Below are 14,062 nucleotides of genomic sequence, written 5' to 3'. Positions count from 1 at the left end.
ATTTTAAAGTTAAAATAAATACTTTTAAGTTAATAAAAATTGAAGGGGGCTTTCCAATTACAACAGTTATTCACCTATAGATCACAGTATCAATTTAAAAATAGGAAGCAAACACTTTTTAAAGTATTTGACAAGAATATATATATACCTTAGTAAGCTGGGCCAGAGAAATAGATGCAGAAGAGTCATCAATCTGTTCACAAAAAATTAAACACATATTCAAGTTCTACAGTCAAAACACAGCAATAGTTAACCTTTACTATAGTCTGAATGTCTGCACTATATCCCCCTGAGTATCACCCAAAAGAAATCCCAACCCAGTGTAATTTGTACTTATTCAAAACAAAGTCCAAATCTATGATGGCTTAAGAAAATCTACAGGCTTATGAGAAGAAATTAAAATAACCAACCCCAATGGAGATCTACTTATTGCTCAGAATATCTCAGAGAGGGACCTCTTTCAAAAGGGTAAGGAAGCTGTCAATTTTCAGCTAAAAAGGATTTAGAAAAAATTTAAGTTTAATTGAGGAAGAAGTATCAGTCCAGGTAGCATAATATTAGTGCAGTTTGTAAAGCAATCAGTGAATGCCTCATCATTTCTAGATGCAAATAGTGATGATTCTGTGACCCCACATCTGCCTGTCAGAATGAAGGTCATCCCAGCAGCCCCAAAACACACACTCTGCCCCTCCTGGCAGTACCCAAATAAACCCAAATAAACGCCCACCTAGAACAGCAGCCACAGCCTGCCACTTCATCTGGAGAAAACCCAACTGCTCAAATCACCTATATAAAGGTGTTTATGACAGAGTAGGCTATAAAAATTGAGAAAACTGATTTCTTGTACGTTACTAGACCACAGGCCCTGTCACCCAAATCAGTGAGAATTTAGATGACTCCTTGCAATCAGACCAAACCTGATCTTTAACGGCAGCCCAGAGCTAAATGAACAAAGGAAAGTGCAAAGCATACTCTGGATGATAAAAAATATGGATTGAGAGCACAAGCCTGGAATTTCTGCCTCCATTTTTCTCCTCCCAGCTGCCCATGGAAGAGCTCTCAGGAATGACATCCTCAGGCTAGAGGCCAGAGAACTAGTGCTGAAGAGAAGTTTTGCCACAAGTAAAAAGGTTAACTCGAACCAGCTCCTTCTGCAGCATACTGAATTTTATCATGCCATGAGCAGCACTTGAGCTAGCACAACAGTACCAGAAAGACACTTGAATCACTGCTGATTACATCTAAATTGCTCAAAAATGTAGAATAAAATTTCACAACGTGAATTGAACAGCTCTCCAAGAAGTCACTAAACAGGGCTGCAAAGAGATTAAAACCTTTCCTTAAAAAGGGCTTGTCCTTTACTACCTAATGTAGCAGAGAATTCGAGGGAACAGTTTTAGCAGATTGGGAAAAAGTATTTCCATGCACAATATGATTCCTCACACCACTAAGTTGTCCCTCTTCTGTGTTTTCAGGAAAGCACAGACAGCATTCCTGCACTACTGACTAAAGAGCTCTTGAAAATGTGTCTTTGGAGAGGAACACAAGAGATCTAGACAAGAAGACCTTCATTCCACTGCAAGTCTTACCCCAAGATCCACCTCTCCTCCCTTCCAGAATGCTTTGTACCTAGTTCTGTTCAAAAGGTCTGCACAAGCATTTTGAAGCTTCATGCTCCATATGCCACTCTTTTACACATGGAAAGGCAGACCAGTGTTCTCTCAGGGCAGGCACAGCTATCATTTTGCGTTTTTTTCAGAAACAAACAAGAAATTAGGACAGCTCTAGTGTTAAATGGTCTAGTACTGACCAGGAACTGAAACACAACAGTTAATAAACTATTAATTCTTTCCTCTAGTTTTTTAGGAAGCTGCTATTATACAGCCTGCAGGCAACAGTCTAATTTTTTAAAGGAGGTGATACTGAACAGTTACCAAAAGCAGCAAACAGATAATTAATGTACACTTCAGTGCCTTTGCCCATGGCCATCTTTTAACCATCCTATATTTTTGCCAATTTTTTTCCTTTTAAATTTCTACTGAAGTATTTCCTGGCAGTCCCTCAAAACTGTCAAGCAGAAACAACATCTCCATAAATTTGTAGCCAACCCTAAGATAACACTGCAGAAGTAATATTAAAAAAACCCCAAAAAACAACCCAGAAAAAGTAACCCCCAAACCCTAAACTCAACAGCCAATGTTTTAACTGCCATGTGGTGCAGCAGACCGAACAGAAGCTGTTAGGAAGCCAAGCGGGCGAGGGGACAGGAGAGAGGAGGAGAAGGCTGATGTCACTGCTGGGGTGCTGCACTGAAATGACAGGGCTCCCAAACCCAGAACTTGGCCACACAGGGAGCTCAGGCAGGGAGCTCAGCTGTGCCCGGGGGCTCGGCCCTTGTGCACCTCCAAGGAGCCCCAAGGACCCAGACACCGGCCCTAAGGCCCACACCTGGATCTGGCTGTGCCAGAAGTGGGGTGGCAGCTGGCAGAAGAATGTGACAATGAAGAGATATGAAAAAGAAGCAGCTTTTGTGCATCCTTTAAAAAAAGAAAACTGATTTTAACTTTGCAGCTTTACTCTCCATCAATAACTGATAAGATTCCTAGTGATTTACTCCAACTGCACAAGACCCAGCCTCTGCTCTGAAATATATGCAGAAATATGTGTGTGGAAAAAAAAAAAAAAAAAAAAGGCAAACAATCCCCCCACACCAAGACCTGAGTTAGCCTTAAGGAGAAACAATGTGTGTCTCCAGCTGCAGAAGCTGCTGAGGCTGCAGGGCTTTCCCAGGGAGAGAGGGCCTGTACAGAGGGATACAAGGCTTCCACCCTCCCAGACCAGGGACAGTCAGAGCACACCAGGGAATGGCTTTGCTTTGCTTTTCCTTTCCTGCTGTTAGTTCTCACTCACACTGTCTTCCCTCCCACTCTAGGATTCTTCCTTTTTTCTTTTTGACACATCTACATTAGCTTATGGTAAGATGCTACTGAGCAATGTAATACAGACATGCCAGGGAACACACGAGGCTAAAAGAATGTTAACTTTATTTATGAACATGTGGTTTGTGTTTATACACATGCTAGTAAACAAAAAGAAAAAGAACTGTTTTCAAGAAATAAAAACCCATCTGAATTAGATCAAATACTATAAACGTGGTTTACATAAATGCATTACATTAACTGCTAGGGTCACTGGGCCAGTTCAACTAACTCCAGCTCATAATGAGAGGCATTCATCTCCAAAAGGAATTGCAATCAATCAGCAATAGAATTATGGATGTTACATTTAGTGGTTTTAGACCTACACACAGCAAGGTTTCAATTTGAAGTTGATTGTTTCCATGGAAACTAGAGGCTGTATTCTTCCCAGAACACAGCCCCAAAGTTCAGGAATTTCTGGATTAAATTATCCTAATAGCTGATCAAGTGATCAGAACCAATGATCCAGGGTTAGTGTAATGCCTCACACCAGTCTAGTGAAGGAGAAGCAGTTATACTTAAAATAAAGATAAAAAATAAACCCCACCAAAAAGCACTTTGATACTATAAGGACTACTGGAAAAGCACAGTTGCACACAGTACTGACCCAAGTGGCACATCAGGATCTAGCCCGTCCCCAGGCACGGATTTCCGTGTGGGATTGTGTGTTAGCAGCAGTACAAGGGTTTGCAAACCTGAAGGAAAATGCTGCCCCTTTTCCAAATGTGAATTCCAAGTGGTGGTATACTAAAGAAAGGTTTAACCTTTGGGAATTACAGCAGCAGCCAGCCCTGGAGTCACCCAAGACCCAAAAATGTGCTGCAGGCAGGAGTTAAGAAAGGTGACAGGGAATTCACCCCCAAATGCCCCAGGCTCTAACTTGGTGCCAAAATTTGTGTTATATTTGCAGACGAACTGCTGAACTAAACTGCTTCACCAGAAAAAGGGGAGAGATCAAATGCAGAACTTTAGAATACCACTCTGTGGAGCAGCGATATTGAAATTCACGTCAGGCTATGAAAGACATTTCTGTACTCAGGGGGGCCCAAACAGTATCACTTCAGTTATACAGTTTTAGGAACAAATACCCAAATATTTAGGGACACAGGAAGGAATCATTTAGCTGCACAGAACTGTCCTGGAAGCATCTGGGATATGCTGGGTTTGGTATTTGTTTGAACCCCCAAGTCAAAAGTAAGGAACAGCACCAAGTTTCACAATAATGACTTCTCAGTGGTTTTTGATAACATTTTCAAAAACCATTAGGCAAAAAAAAGTTATTTAAAAACAAAAGCTAAGTGATACAATGTGAAAATGGCAAAAAATACACTCCAAACAGTTTTTATTGCAAGAAACAAAAAGCACACAACAACCTATACAAACATACATATCACTAGCTATAGACAGACAGATGTAGAACATGGCACCATGTTCAGTGTGCAAACCTCGAGCCTACAGGATCTGGAAACGATCATACATTATCTGTACAACACAGAGTCATACAGGAGAGATTCTGGCATATTCAATATGAAATACAATGCATTACTAGGCACAAATACCAATATTCACATTAGAACTCTGCAAATGATGGCATTACCCAGTTTTTACTATGCTGAATCAAATACAATGTATTTACAACATACACTAGGTTTTACTGGAAAATATATGAAGTTAACGTTTGGCAAATTAATAAAAGGCTGCATTGTTTAGAACTAAGTGCAGTGTGTAGGAAAAAAAGTGTGAGATTGTGTTTTTACATACTGCTTTTGATGTTCCACTCACTGGCTCACTTCGACTTCTAGAAGAAGAAATAAAGGTGATCAGAATTTAAAACAAATCACTTGTACCCAACACCAACATTCCAGAACCTGAATATCACATTATGCTCCAGTACTCTAGTGAACATAGACATTTATTTGTAACATAAACTGTTCTCTCTTGGTATATTCAGTGAAACTAAACCCTCCCCCCCAAATCACACTTCTACATAGTCACAAATTACTCAAGACTTACAGATCTAGAACACAACAGTGCAAGAGGAAGTCCTCAGACATTCTGTCTCTGCTCTCTAAGTATCAAATCCATGAAGGCTGTACTAGAGTTCTGTGTTCTCAAATAATCACCAAAGCATGGGGCAGCTTTGGCCAACATGTACGTCCCTGGTATCACACAGGTACCAGGTACAGGGTCCAGTTTCTATGGAAGAACAGTGAAAATCTACAAGTGCAAGTTTGCTGGAGTGAAAAACACAGTCAGTGACAAAGAGGCAACACAACAGTGTCAGCAGCACAGTCTCTAGAACAGTGTTTCTTTGTGGAAGCCCAAGCACTGTGTTCAGAGATCTACTATATTTAGCCATCAAAGTGCCAAAATATTAAACATGTTACATTTGCTATATTGACTAAAAGTAGTAGTAGAAATGTCACCTGAAAGTAGTTTCTAGGATTTTGTGCGATTTAGGAGTCCTGTGACAGAAAAAAAGGTCTTAATTGCCAGAATTTGCTAGAAGATAATCTTGAATATGTTACAATATTTTAGGAAATATGTATTACATTTGAAAACTTGCTGAGATTCCACATACTTGGTGGTGTGGACCTGCATGCTCCTCATCATGAACCACACATGCAGCCACTGAGAGAGCTAACAAACAATCCAGGCATCATCCAAAGAGTCCCATGAGCAGAAGCAATGCAGAGGCTGTAGGGGAATTCACATGCCAATGGAGAGGCTCAGCTTCCTGCCACTGCTAAACCCCCCCCAGGCTCCCAATTACACCTCCTGAAGGTGAGGAAGCACATGGAAATACTTTGGATTACCACACAATAGTTGCTTCAGCCATTTACTGCAAGGTGAGTAATGCCTTTCTGAAGGCCTCCACCATTCCAGTAGACATTCCTCATCCCCAAACATGAACCCAGCAGTGGTTTCTGCAGTGTTTCCAGCTGAGGAACAGAAAGCTCATCTGCCTGGGTAATTTTCAACTCTCCCACAGCAGGGCTGCTCTCACCTGATTCCTCCCCACCAGTAGTGACAGAATGTTTGATGCCAGCTTTGATTCTTGGGAGGCCTTTACAGCACCAGGCCAGGTGCACTGGCAGGGCAGCACCCTGAAATGAACCCAAGGCAGGCTGTGCTCACAGCACAGTGCTGTGGCTGCAGAACCCAGGGGGAGAGCTGGGGAGCCCTGCACAGCTCCTGCAGTAACATGCCCCAAGGTTACATGCAGGCCACATCCATTCAGGGCTTTTTGCTTGCAAATGGCTCATGGGGACCAGGATGTTGCTGTATTGTTTGTTCAAGACACACTGTAACTCCTCAGGGCAGTTTATTAAGAGCCAGCATTAGAAAAGACATGGCAAAACCACAAGCTAATAATATCTTCTGCTGCTGGTGAAGAGGCATGGCTTTAAGGAGGTTGAAAACATGCCCATTCCAACAGAGCTGATGCAGCTGTTATAGATCTGGACTGCATGAAAACATCAAGGCAGCAATAATCCTGTAGTCAGGATTGCATTTGAGTATCTGTGATTTTAATCAATACTGAGGACAGAGAATCAGGTGTAAACCTTAGAAATACAGAACTAAAACCTGGAGCAAAGATCTCAGCTTGGGTACAGACAGAAAGGTAACCAGTACATTTGGTAGTGTGCTAAACTGCTTCTGGGATTTGAGTTTGGACAGGATTAAATATTCCTTCATGGGACTTGCACAAAAGCTAGCACCCTTTAGGGTATGGTTCTTTTGCCTCAGATACTGTGTGCTTAGGAAACACACAGGAATCACTTGGGAATTAAACTCCTTGTTTGCATGGTTCACCAGCTGGCAACTCTTGGTCCTTCCTCTGCAACTACTATACAACCCACCCAGACCTGAGGCAGGGAAATCCCTGTCTTATCCTGTCCCAGTTCCCCAAACACAGGTGACAGTCCAGCACCCAGAATCACTTCTGAGACAGGAACAAACAGTAAGTTTACACTGCAATGTGAATCTGTCTTTGTTAAAAAGGCAGACACATATAATAAGGAATCTCCCCATGCAGAGGAAAAAGGATCTGCCCTTGAATCTCAGAAAAATAAACCCCAAACCAAACTCAACAGAATTATCTCCAAAGTTCCCACTGTTGGTGTCAGAACACCAAAATCCAAGTCTCCTTTGGGACAGACACACTGAAATCTACCCCTGACAAAAAACAGCGGCAGCAGCTTTAAGGGGCAAGTCCCAACCCCAGAGCCCATGCAGGGGCTGTCAGTGACAGGGGGCAGTGACCCCCCACAGGACAGGAGGGCTGCACAACTTACATCACGTATGTTTTGCTGGTCGCTTTCACTCCTCCAATGGGGATTCTCCTCACAATCACCGAGGAGTTCTTGGGAATCAGAGCACTGTCATCCGTGTATTCTGGGAACAACAACAATACAGAAAAAAACATTAGTCAATTTGTAACAATGTATTTAATATGTAATTACAGAGCACTTTGGAGAATCCCTTTACAGATCTAAAAGCAAAATTTTATACATAACACCAGGCTTTCATCCTCTCAACACACCAACAGCACCTGTCAAGGAATCTTCAGGTTTGATTATCAAACACAAGCAGCAAAATAATTTTCAGTTCTTGAAGTTAGTTTGAATGCCAAGAGCAAAATAGTTTCAAATTACACTAAAGTAGAGTCTGATAATGCATGAGGTTTTTCCCTGATCTGTTTTAAGCTGGTTTTGCTTCTGACTGGCTATGAAACCAAGAGATCTCTGGAGAAAAACAAACCAAAGCCAAGCCTCACCTGCATAAAGCAGACTGAAGTCTGTGACTGCTGGTCCTGAACAAACCAGGCACCAGTTAAAGCAGGGAAACTCTGCACCAGTGCCTCCAGTGCGTTAAGTACCCCTGAGTCCCCTGTGCTGCCCTGCTCAGGCCTGGCAGAACAGCAGAACCACCAGCTCTGTGCCTGGAGCTGCCCCATCCTCAGCCAGGCTGGGCAGCTGCTCAAGGCCTGACAGAAATGCAACTGAAACTGGCAGCATTGCAGTTTGGAGCACAAAAACCTGGGGGTTTCTGAGCCTGCCTTCACAAGTAGGACAGAAGTGGCTCAAACTGAAGTGGTACCTCCCCCTTAAGTTCACCATCCAGTCTGAACTAACCAAAGGGATACAAGTTCTTTCCACTCACTTTCTGTAGAGTTTTCTCTGCCCTGCCTTGGCCTGTACTGGGCTGGGTGTCCGAAGAGAAGAAAAGCCCCCTGACCTTTTACACAAGGCCCAAAAAAAAACCCAACTCTCAGACACGCTTTGAATAAGCCTAAAATGCAAAGCCCTCTCCAGAAGAATGGTTTTCATACAGAACTTACACAGTCTGGACACGATTAAACACTGTAAAGCACCATGAGCAGTCCTCCCCTGTGATGTGCCTGCAGTGTTAGTTATTCCAATCCCTCCCCTTTGCAGACTGAATCAGAACACTGCTCTGAAACCCAGAGCTGCTGTGTACCTAGTCAGGCTCTGTCAGGATGAGTTTGCTCAGTGATCACACACAAAATACAAGATTCTCACAATTTATGCTCCATTTTTCAGTATATTATTCCTACAGGCAGGAACCTCCCTTAAACCAAAACATACCTAGCAGAAGACATCACTTCAACCATGAAATTAAAATTTTACTTCTTCTTACAACTAACAGAACATTTCTTCAGAAAACTGAGAAATCATTTAGCTGAAACTAATTCCTGATCTTCCCCCCAGGGAACCAAACAGTGAGACTCCCGTGGACTGCAGAGCAGTTTAAAACTGTGGTGAAAGGAGCAGCAGTGACAGAAACAGCAGCTCTTACAGAAGTCACATGCTGACACAAGCCCTGCAGCTCTGCTCCTCACACAGCCCCTGTCAGGAGACACTGCACTGGGACTTTCTGACGGACAAGGAGCTCCAGCAGCGCTGAGGCCGAGACAAACACCTGCAGGATGGTGCCAGCTGCAATTCTAGAACCAGAGCAGCTGTTTCTGCTCGTGGACCAGAGCCAAACAGAAGTGTTATTCCTTTCTGGTCCAGATCACAAAGCACTGGAGTGTGATTTCAGAGATACAAGATCAGCAACAGTGGCTTCACAAAAAGGTTTTCAGATTAAACTGGCACCTCCCAACAGGAACATGCTCCTCATGGGCACAGACTCACACACCCCAGGGCCTGCAGAGCCCTGCCACTGTCCCTCCACGACTGCACACCTCATGGTGAGCAGTGAGCCCAGCTCCACACAGCCACTGCTCTCACTTGTCCAAGCAGAGCTCTAACAGAAATGCTCAAAGCTAGAGGCAGCAGCACTGCTCATTCCCACTCCCAGGGACACAAACTTGTTTTGCCTCCAGAGATGGCTGGGAAGTGGCTACTGGAATTTGTCAACCTGAGCTGTGATTAAAACTACCCAACTAACCTAAAATGCCTCCAAATACAAAGAAATATCTGGGTATTAAAGGCAAGAGCAGAAGAGACAGAACAGTCTAAAACTTGCTATTTATGCTACAAGAAAATAGTACCTTGAAGGAGTCCAGAGAAAGAAGTATTTCAAGGCATGAATGGAGGCAAATTAGTTAACAGCAGCTACCCTGACTGCTGCCTCACACTGACACAGAAATGTGACATCAACCACTGCATCAGTGTCCACAGCTTTCCTACAGTTAAGTGCAAGGAGCTCTGATGTGCTGGCAAGTTTATGCTGCTTCACACTGCATGAGCAATTTAAAACTTCCACTTGTTAATTTATCTATTTTAAGAACTTCTGCTAGCTTTAATAATTGTGTTAATGTATGTTACGAACAAGTTACTGACAGAAGTTCCCACGTTATTTCCTGTCCTGCTTTTATCCACTGTTTCATCTGACAACATTGCCCCAGCAGCTCTGAGCACTCTGAGAGGTTTTTTCACCAGGTGAAGCACAGAACTCAGCAGGAGTCCTTGGGAGGCAAGCCTGGGTGTGCCAGGCAGCTGCTGGGGGAGGGATGCGCAGGGAAGGGCTGCAATGCCTGCCAACACACCAGGCTGTCCCCACCACAGCACAGGGACTCCCTGGACACACGTTTTCACCCTAGACAGGATTTAACTCTGTTCTCATCACCACCACTGCTCACTTTGGGACAAGCCATTGCTGTAGCTGCCTTGAAACTTCCCGAGTACCAGACTGGGCCAGTTCTGTTGGATTTTCTGCTTCCCCCAGAACACGAATCCCTGATCTCATCCACAGCAAGCAGATCATCACTTCTGGAACAGGCTGGCCCAGGAGGCCAGGGAATCCCCAGCGCCCTGTGCCCCACAAGGCCCTGCACTGCTCTGGAGGGATGAGTCAATCAAATCCACCCTGCTCCCAGTCACTAATCCCATCACACACCCGGGCCTGCCTTAAGGCCCTGCTGGCTGTGCTGTGGTGTCAGCTGGGGCTGCAGTGCCTGAGCACCATCCTGCCTTAAAGCCAGCCCACACCAGCTCAGAGCCAACTTTTGGGGTTATTTTCTGTGTGTTTTGCCCTGTAAGTATGGCACATTTCCCACGTGTTCTGTTTCAGGATGTCACAGTGCAGGCAAGAGTACTCAGGAAACCTCAGCTGTGGAGCTTGCAGCTCTCCCACAATGTTCTGGGGACACCTGGTGCAGAAGACAGGTAAAAAATCCAGATCCAGTGAAATGGAGGCAAGTTTAAAGGCACCACTCTTGAGTGCAGGCTTTGGAGAACATGCCTCCATAGCATGGAAGAGGAACCCCTACACAAAACAGGTCCCACCCACCCACTCTGCATCCCAGAATCTTACACAATCCAGCAGATCCTTTTTTCCCACTGATATTTAAAATCCTTTGTACTTTTAGCCTAGATTAACAATTCTTCTATTACCAGCTTTCCATTAGGAAAAGTAACAGCTCCAGAACTGTAAAAGCCTCCAGGATCTAGGAACAATCTGAATATCCAGCACATCTCCACTCATGGCTCACTTTGTTCTTTCCAAATATCATTTTAACATTTACTCAGGACTCCTGAATAGACAAAGTTATAAAAACCCAGCACTTATGTCCACATGTAAGAACTCCTAACATCCCACTTAGGCAGAATATCCCAGTCTAGTTGTTATTTTTATTTCTGCAGGTTAATTAAAGCATCTACATCTGATTAATAAAACCTGAGATTTACATTTATGCATATAAACCAAAGATCTGACAGACATAAATTTTGGAAATACGTTCTCTATCTATGCTCTGCAAAGCACAGAGGGATTTTTGCCTTTTCACATGGAAAACACCCTTAGGAAAGGTTCAATAAGCATCTGTGTCACTAATACAGAATTTTAAATTATGCATTTTACGTGGCTATATGTTTATAACTTAATACTCGTTTTGCAGAGGTTAAAGCACAACACAACCTGCCTGTAGGAGCCAGGACAATCCTTTTTTACCTTCACCTTGAGGCACCACCACATTTAACAGCTTCCAGTGAGGCACTTCTCCTTCTCTGGGCTCTGGTTATGTATGAAAACAAAGTAACACCCCGGTAAACCCATCCCAGGGATGCAGCAATAATTCCTTACGAGATGACATTTACCAGTATCATTTTCTCTGAACAGCTTTGCTTTGTGTTCACCCGCTCCAACAAACTCCGTGTCTGGTCTATTCCAAAGGCGCCGCTCAGTGCCCGTGGGGGGCTCCGGCCCAGGCTCTATCCCCACAGCCCCGGGGACATCCCGGGAGCCCCGGACACCGCGGGGATCTCCTCACAGCAACCCAAACCCGGCCCTCAAAGCCTTTCCACACCTTCATTCAATACTGGTAAAAACCCGAGACTTCCGAGCTGTGTCTCTACCTGCGTTCATCACAAAACAGCATTCCCTGCGCCCCTAACGCTGCACTGGGAAATCTCCTCACACTCTCCTTGAAATAATTTAAATATCTGTAGGTAAACAAATGCTCAACATCCATCCCCTCCGAAGGTCAGGGCTGAAGTTACAGAGCATTCTGTTTAAACTTCAACACACAACACTGAAAGAGAAAAAAAACCCACCAGTGCACATGGTAAAGAAAAGTTCTATTTAGACACAGAACCACGGTGGGGGAAAATAAAAAAGGTTTAACGCTGCAGGAATGAACACACAATTCTTTTTATTTCTGAAAAGTCACACTCTGAAGCCTTTAATCACATCCAAACTTATCAGGATGGCAGATTACCAAACTGAAGCATCATAGTAACACAAGCCCATATTCACACCGCCGAATCAAGCACTATTTATTAGATTTAAGCGAATTTATGACTTTCCAAAGAATATTTCTTACATATATTCACTATAAATGTTCTGCCATAAAAATTCCAGACTGCCCTGATACAGCAAACACTAAGTTCCAAGAAGAAAAGAAATGAATTAGACAAGAACGATGAAATGATGCTCAGTAGTATCTAAATTATGTGTCTTTTGTTTGGAAAACTGACAATAACTAGGAATTCGCAGGAGTAATTTTTCAACACAGAACGCTGACTGCGCAAGAGGCTTTAAAGCTCTGCAGAAACTGTAACACTCATACACTCGATACAAATTGTTGCTTCAAAGCGATTACTGCAATGGGCACTTGCTTTCAATGAAACGAAGTTCACTCATCAAACACACTTTACCCCCCATTCAAATGAGCCATGTGCTATATTCCCATAACCTCCACATTTCCCGGCCAGATTTCAAAGCAAGCTGGCAGGTTTGTTACGGTAAAGACATCCTCCGCCCCCCATTTTACCTACAACTCCAGGAACCCAAAACTCATGTAGCCCCGCGGCACACGGACCCGCGCTCGCGTGTTGTGGGAGCAGCGGCCACAAAGGAGCAGCTCCGAGCCCCCGGCGGCCACGGCTCGGCCAGCGCTGCCCCCCAGCCCCACGCACCTTCTTTGGTCTGCGCGTTGGTGATCTGCAGGTCGCAGTCGGCCGCCTTCAGCTTCTCCCGGCCCATGATCTGGCGCTTCAGGTCGCTCAGGGAGATGTGCAGCCCGTCGAAGGTGACCGTGTCATAGTTGAGCTTGGAGGAGAACTTGTAATGCACGCACGACATGGCGGGGCGCGGGCGGCGCCCGCTCTGGCGCGGCGGGGCCGCGGGGGTCGGGCAGGGCCCGCGGGGCCCGGGGCGGCGGCGCTGGGGCGGCGGGCGGCGCTCAGAGCCCGCGGCGCTGCGCCATGGCCGGGCCGCGGCCTCAGGGCTGGGGGCTGGCGAGGCCTCAGGTCTCCATCGTGGCGAGCCCGCGGCCCCCGCCCCGCAACGACCGCGGCCCTGGGGGAGCGCGGCGCGCCCGCCCGGCTGCTGCTCTGGGCCCCGCTCGGCCCGGGCTGGGCCCCGCTCGGCTCGGCCTCGACTCGACTCCGGCCTCGCTCGCTTTGGGCTCGACTAGGACTCGGCCCCGCTCGGTTCGGGTTCGGGCTCGGGCCCGCTCGGTTCGGGTTCGGGCTCGGGCCCGCTCGGCCCGGCGCCGCCCCGCTCGCTCGAGGCTCGGCCCCGCTCGGCCCGGTTCGGCCCCGCTAGGCCCCGATGGCGGCTCCCGCGGCCGCCCCTGCCCTCAGCGCTGCGCCGAGGGGTTTCCCGGCCGACACCGCACGGGCCGCGCGTGCATGCGCAGATGAAGCGCGTCCACCACGCCGCACGTGACCCGGCGCCGCGCGTGACACGACGTCACGTGGGCGCGGCGGGCCCCGCCCCCTGGCCCCGAGCGCCCCCTAGCGGAGCTCGCGGTGTGCGCCCCTCACGAAGCCGCAGGAAGGGAAAGGACGGGATTGAGGTGAATGTTGACATTGCACCCCGTAATAGTCACCGTCCTCTGGGCTTCATACCGCCACCATGTCGGGCTTAAACGCCCACCTCTTTCAAGTTATGCACTGCTGCTGCTTTTAACCCATCTACTGAAACTTACAGACAAGAGTCTTTCACTTTACAAATACTTATTTTCTAATTCTCAGACCTTTGAACAGGAAACCTTTTGCCCACCATCTGCCGCACCGCTGTCTCAAAGAAATCAACCCAAAGACAAGTTAATTTTTCAAACAAAAATAGTGAAGCCTTGGAACACACTCATCTAAAATTTCGGTCTA

General features: G+C 45.9%; 1 protein-coding gene across 4 annotated transcripts in view; it reads right to left on the bottom strand.

The window, feature by feature from the left end:
- Positions 1 to 13,049, bottom strand: part of RBBP6 (RB binding protein 6, ubiquitin ligase) — a 28,079-nt gene extending 15,030 nt beyond the window's left edge. For 2 of the 4 annotated variants that reach the window (XM_066198127.1, XM_066198130.1), the window contains exons 1-5: positions 12,869 to 13,049; positions 7,277 to 7,376; positions 5,405 to 5,443; positions 4,740 to 4,776; positions 149 to 193 (exon numbers count right to left, since the gene is read on the bottom strand). In XM_066198127.1, the coding sequence (XP_066054224.1) occupies positions 149 to 193; positions 4,740 to 4,776; positions 5,405 to 5,443; positions 7,277 to 7,376; positions 12,869 to 13,034 (387 nt within the window). In that variant the 5' untranslated portion in view covers positions 13,035 to 13,049. The remainder of the gene's footprint in view (positions 1 to 148; positions 194 to 4,739; positions 4,777 to 5,404; positions 5,444 to 7,276; positions 7,377 to 12,868) is intronic. The other 2 variants (XM_066198128.1, XM_066198131.1) reach the window with 1 other exon arrangement.
- Positions 13,050 to 14,062: the final 1,013 nt, after the last annotated feature.

This window comes from Chamaea fasciata, unplaced genomic scaffold (assembly GCF_029207755.1).
Source record: "Chamaea fasciata isolate MVZ Bird 193981 ecotype frontalis unplaced genomic scaffold, bChaFas1.0.hap1 SCAF_16, whole genome shotgun sequence".
In the NCBI taxonomy this organism is placed as follows: domain Eukaryota; kingdom Metazoa; phylum Chordata; class Aves; order Passeriformes; family Sylviidae; genus Chamaea; species Chamaea fasciata.
This window is presented reverse-complemented; position numbering and strand designations above follow the sequence as displayed.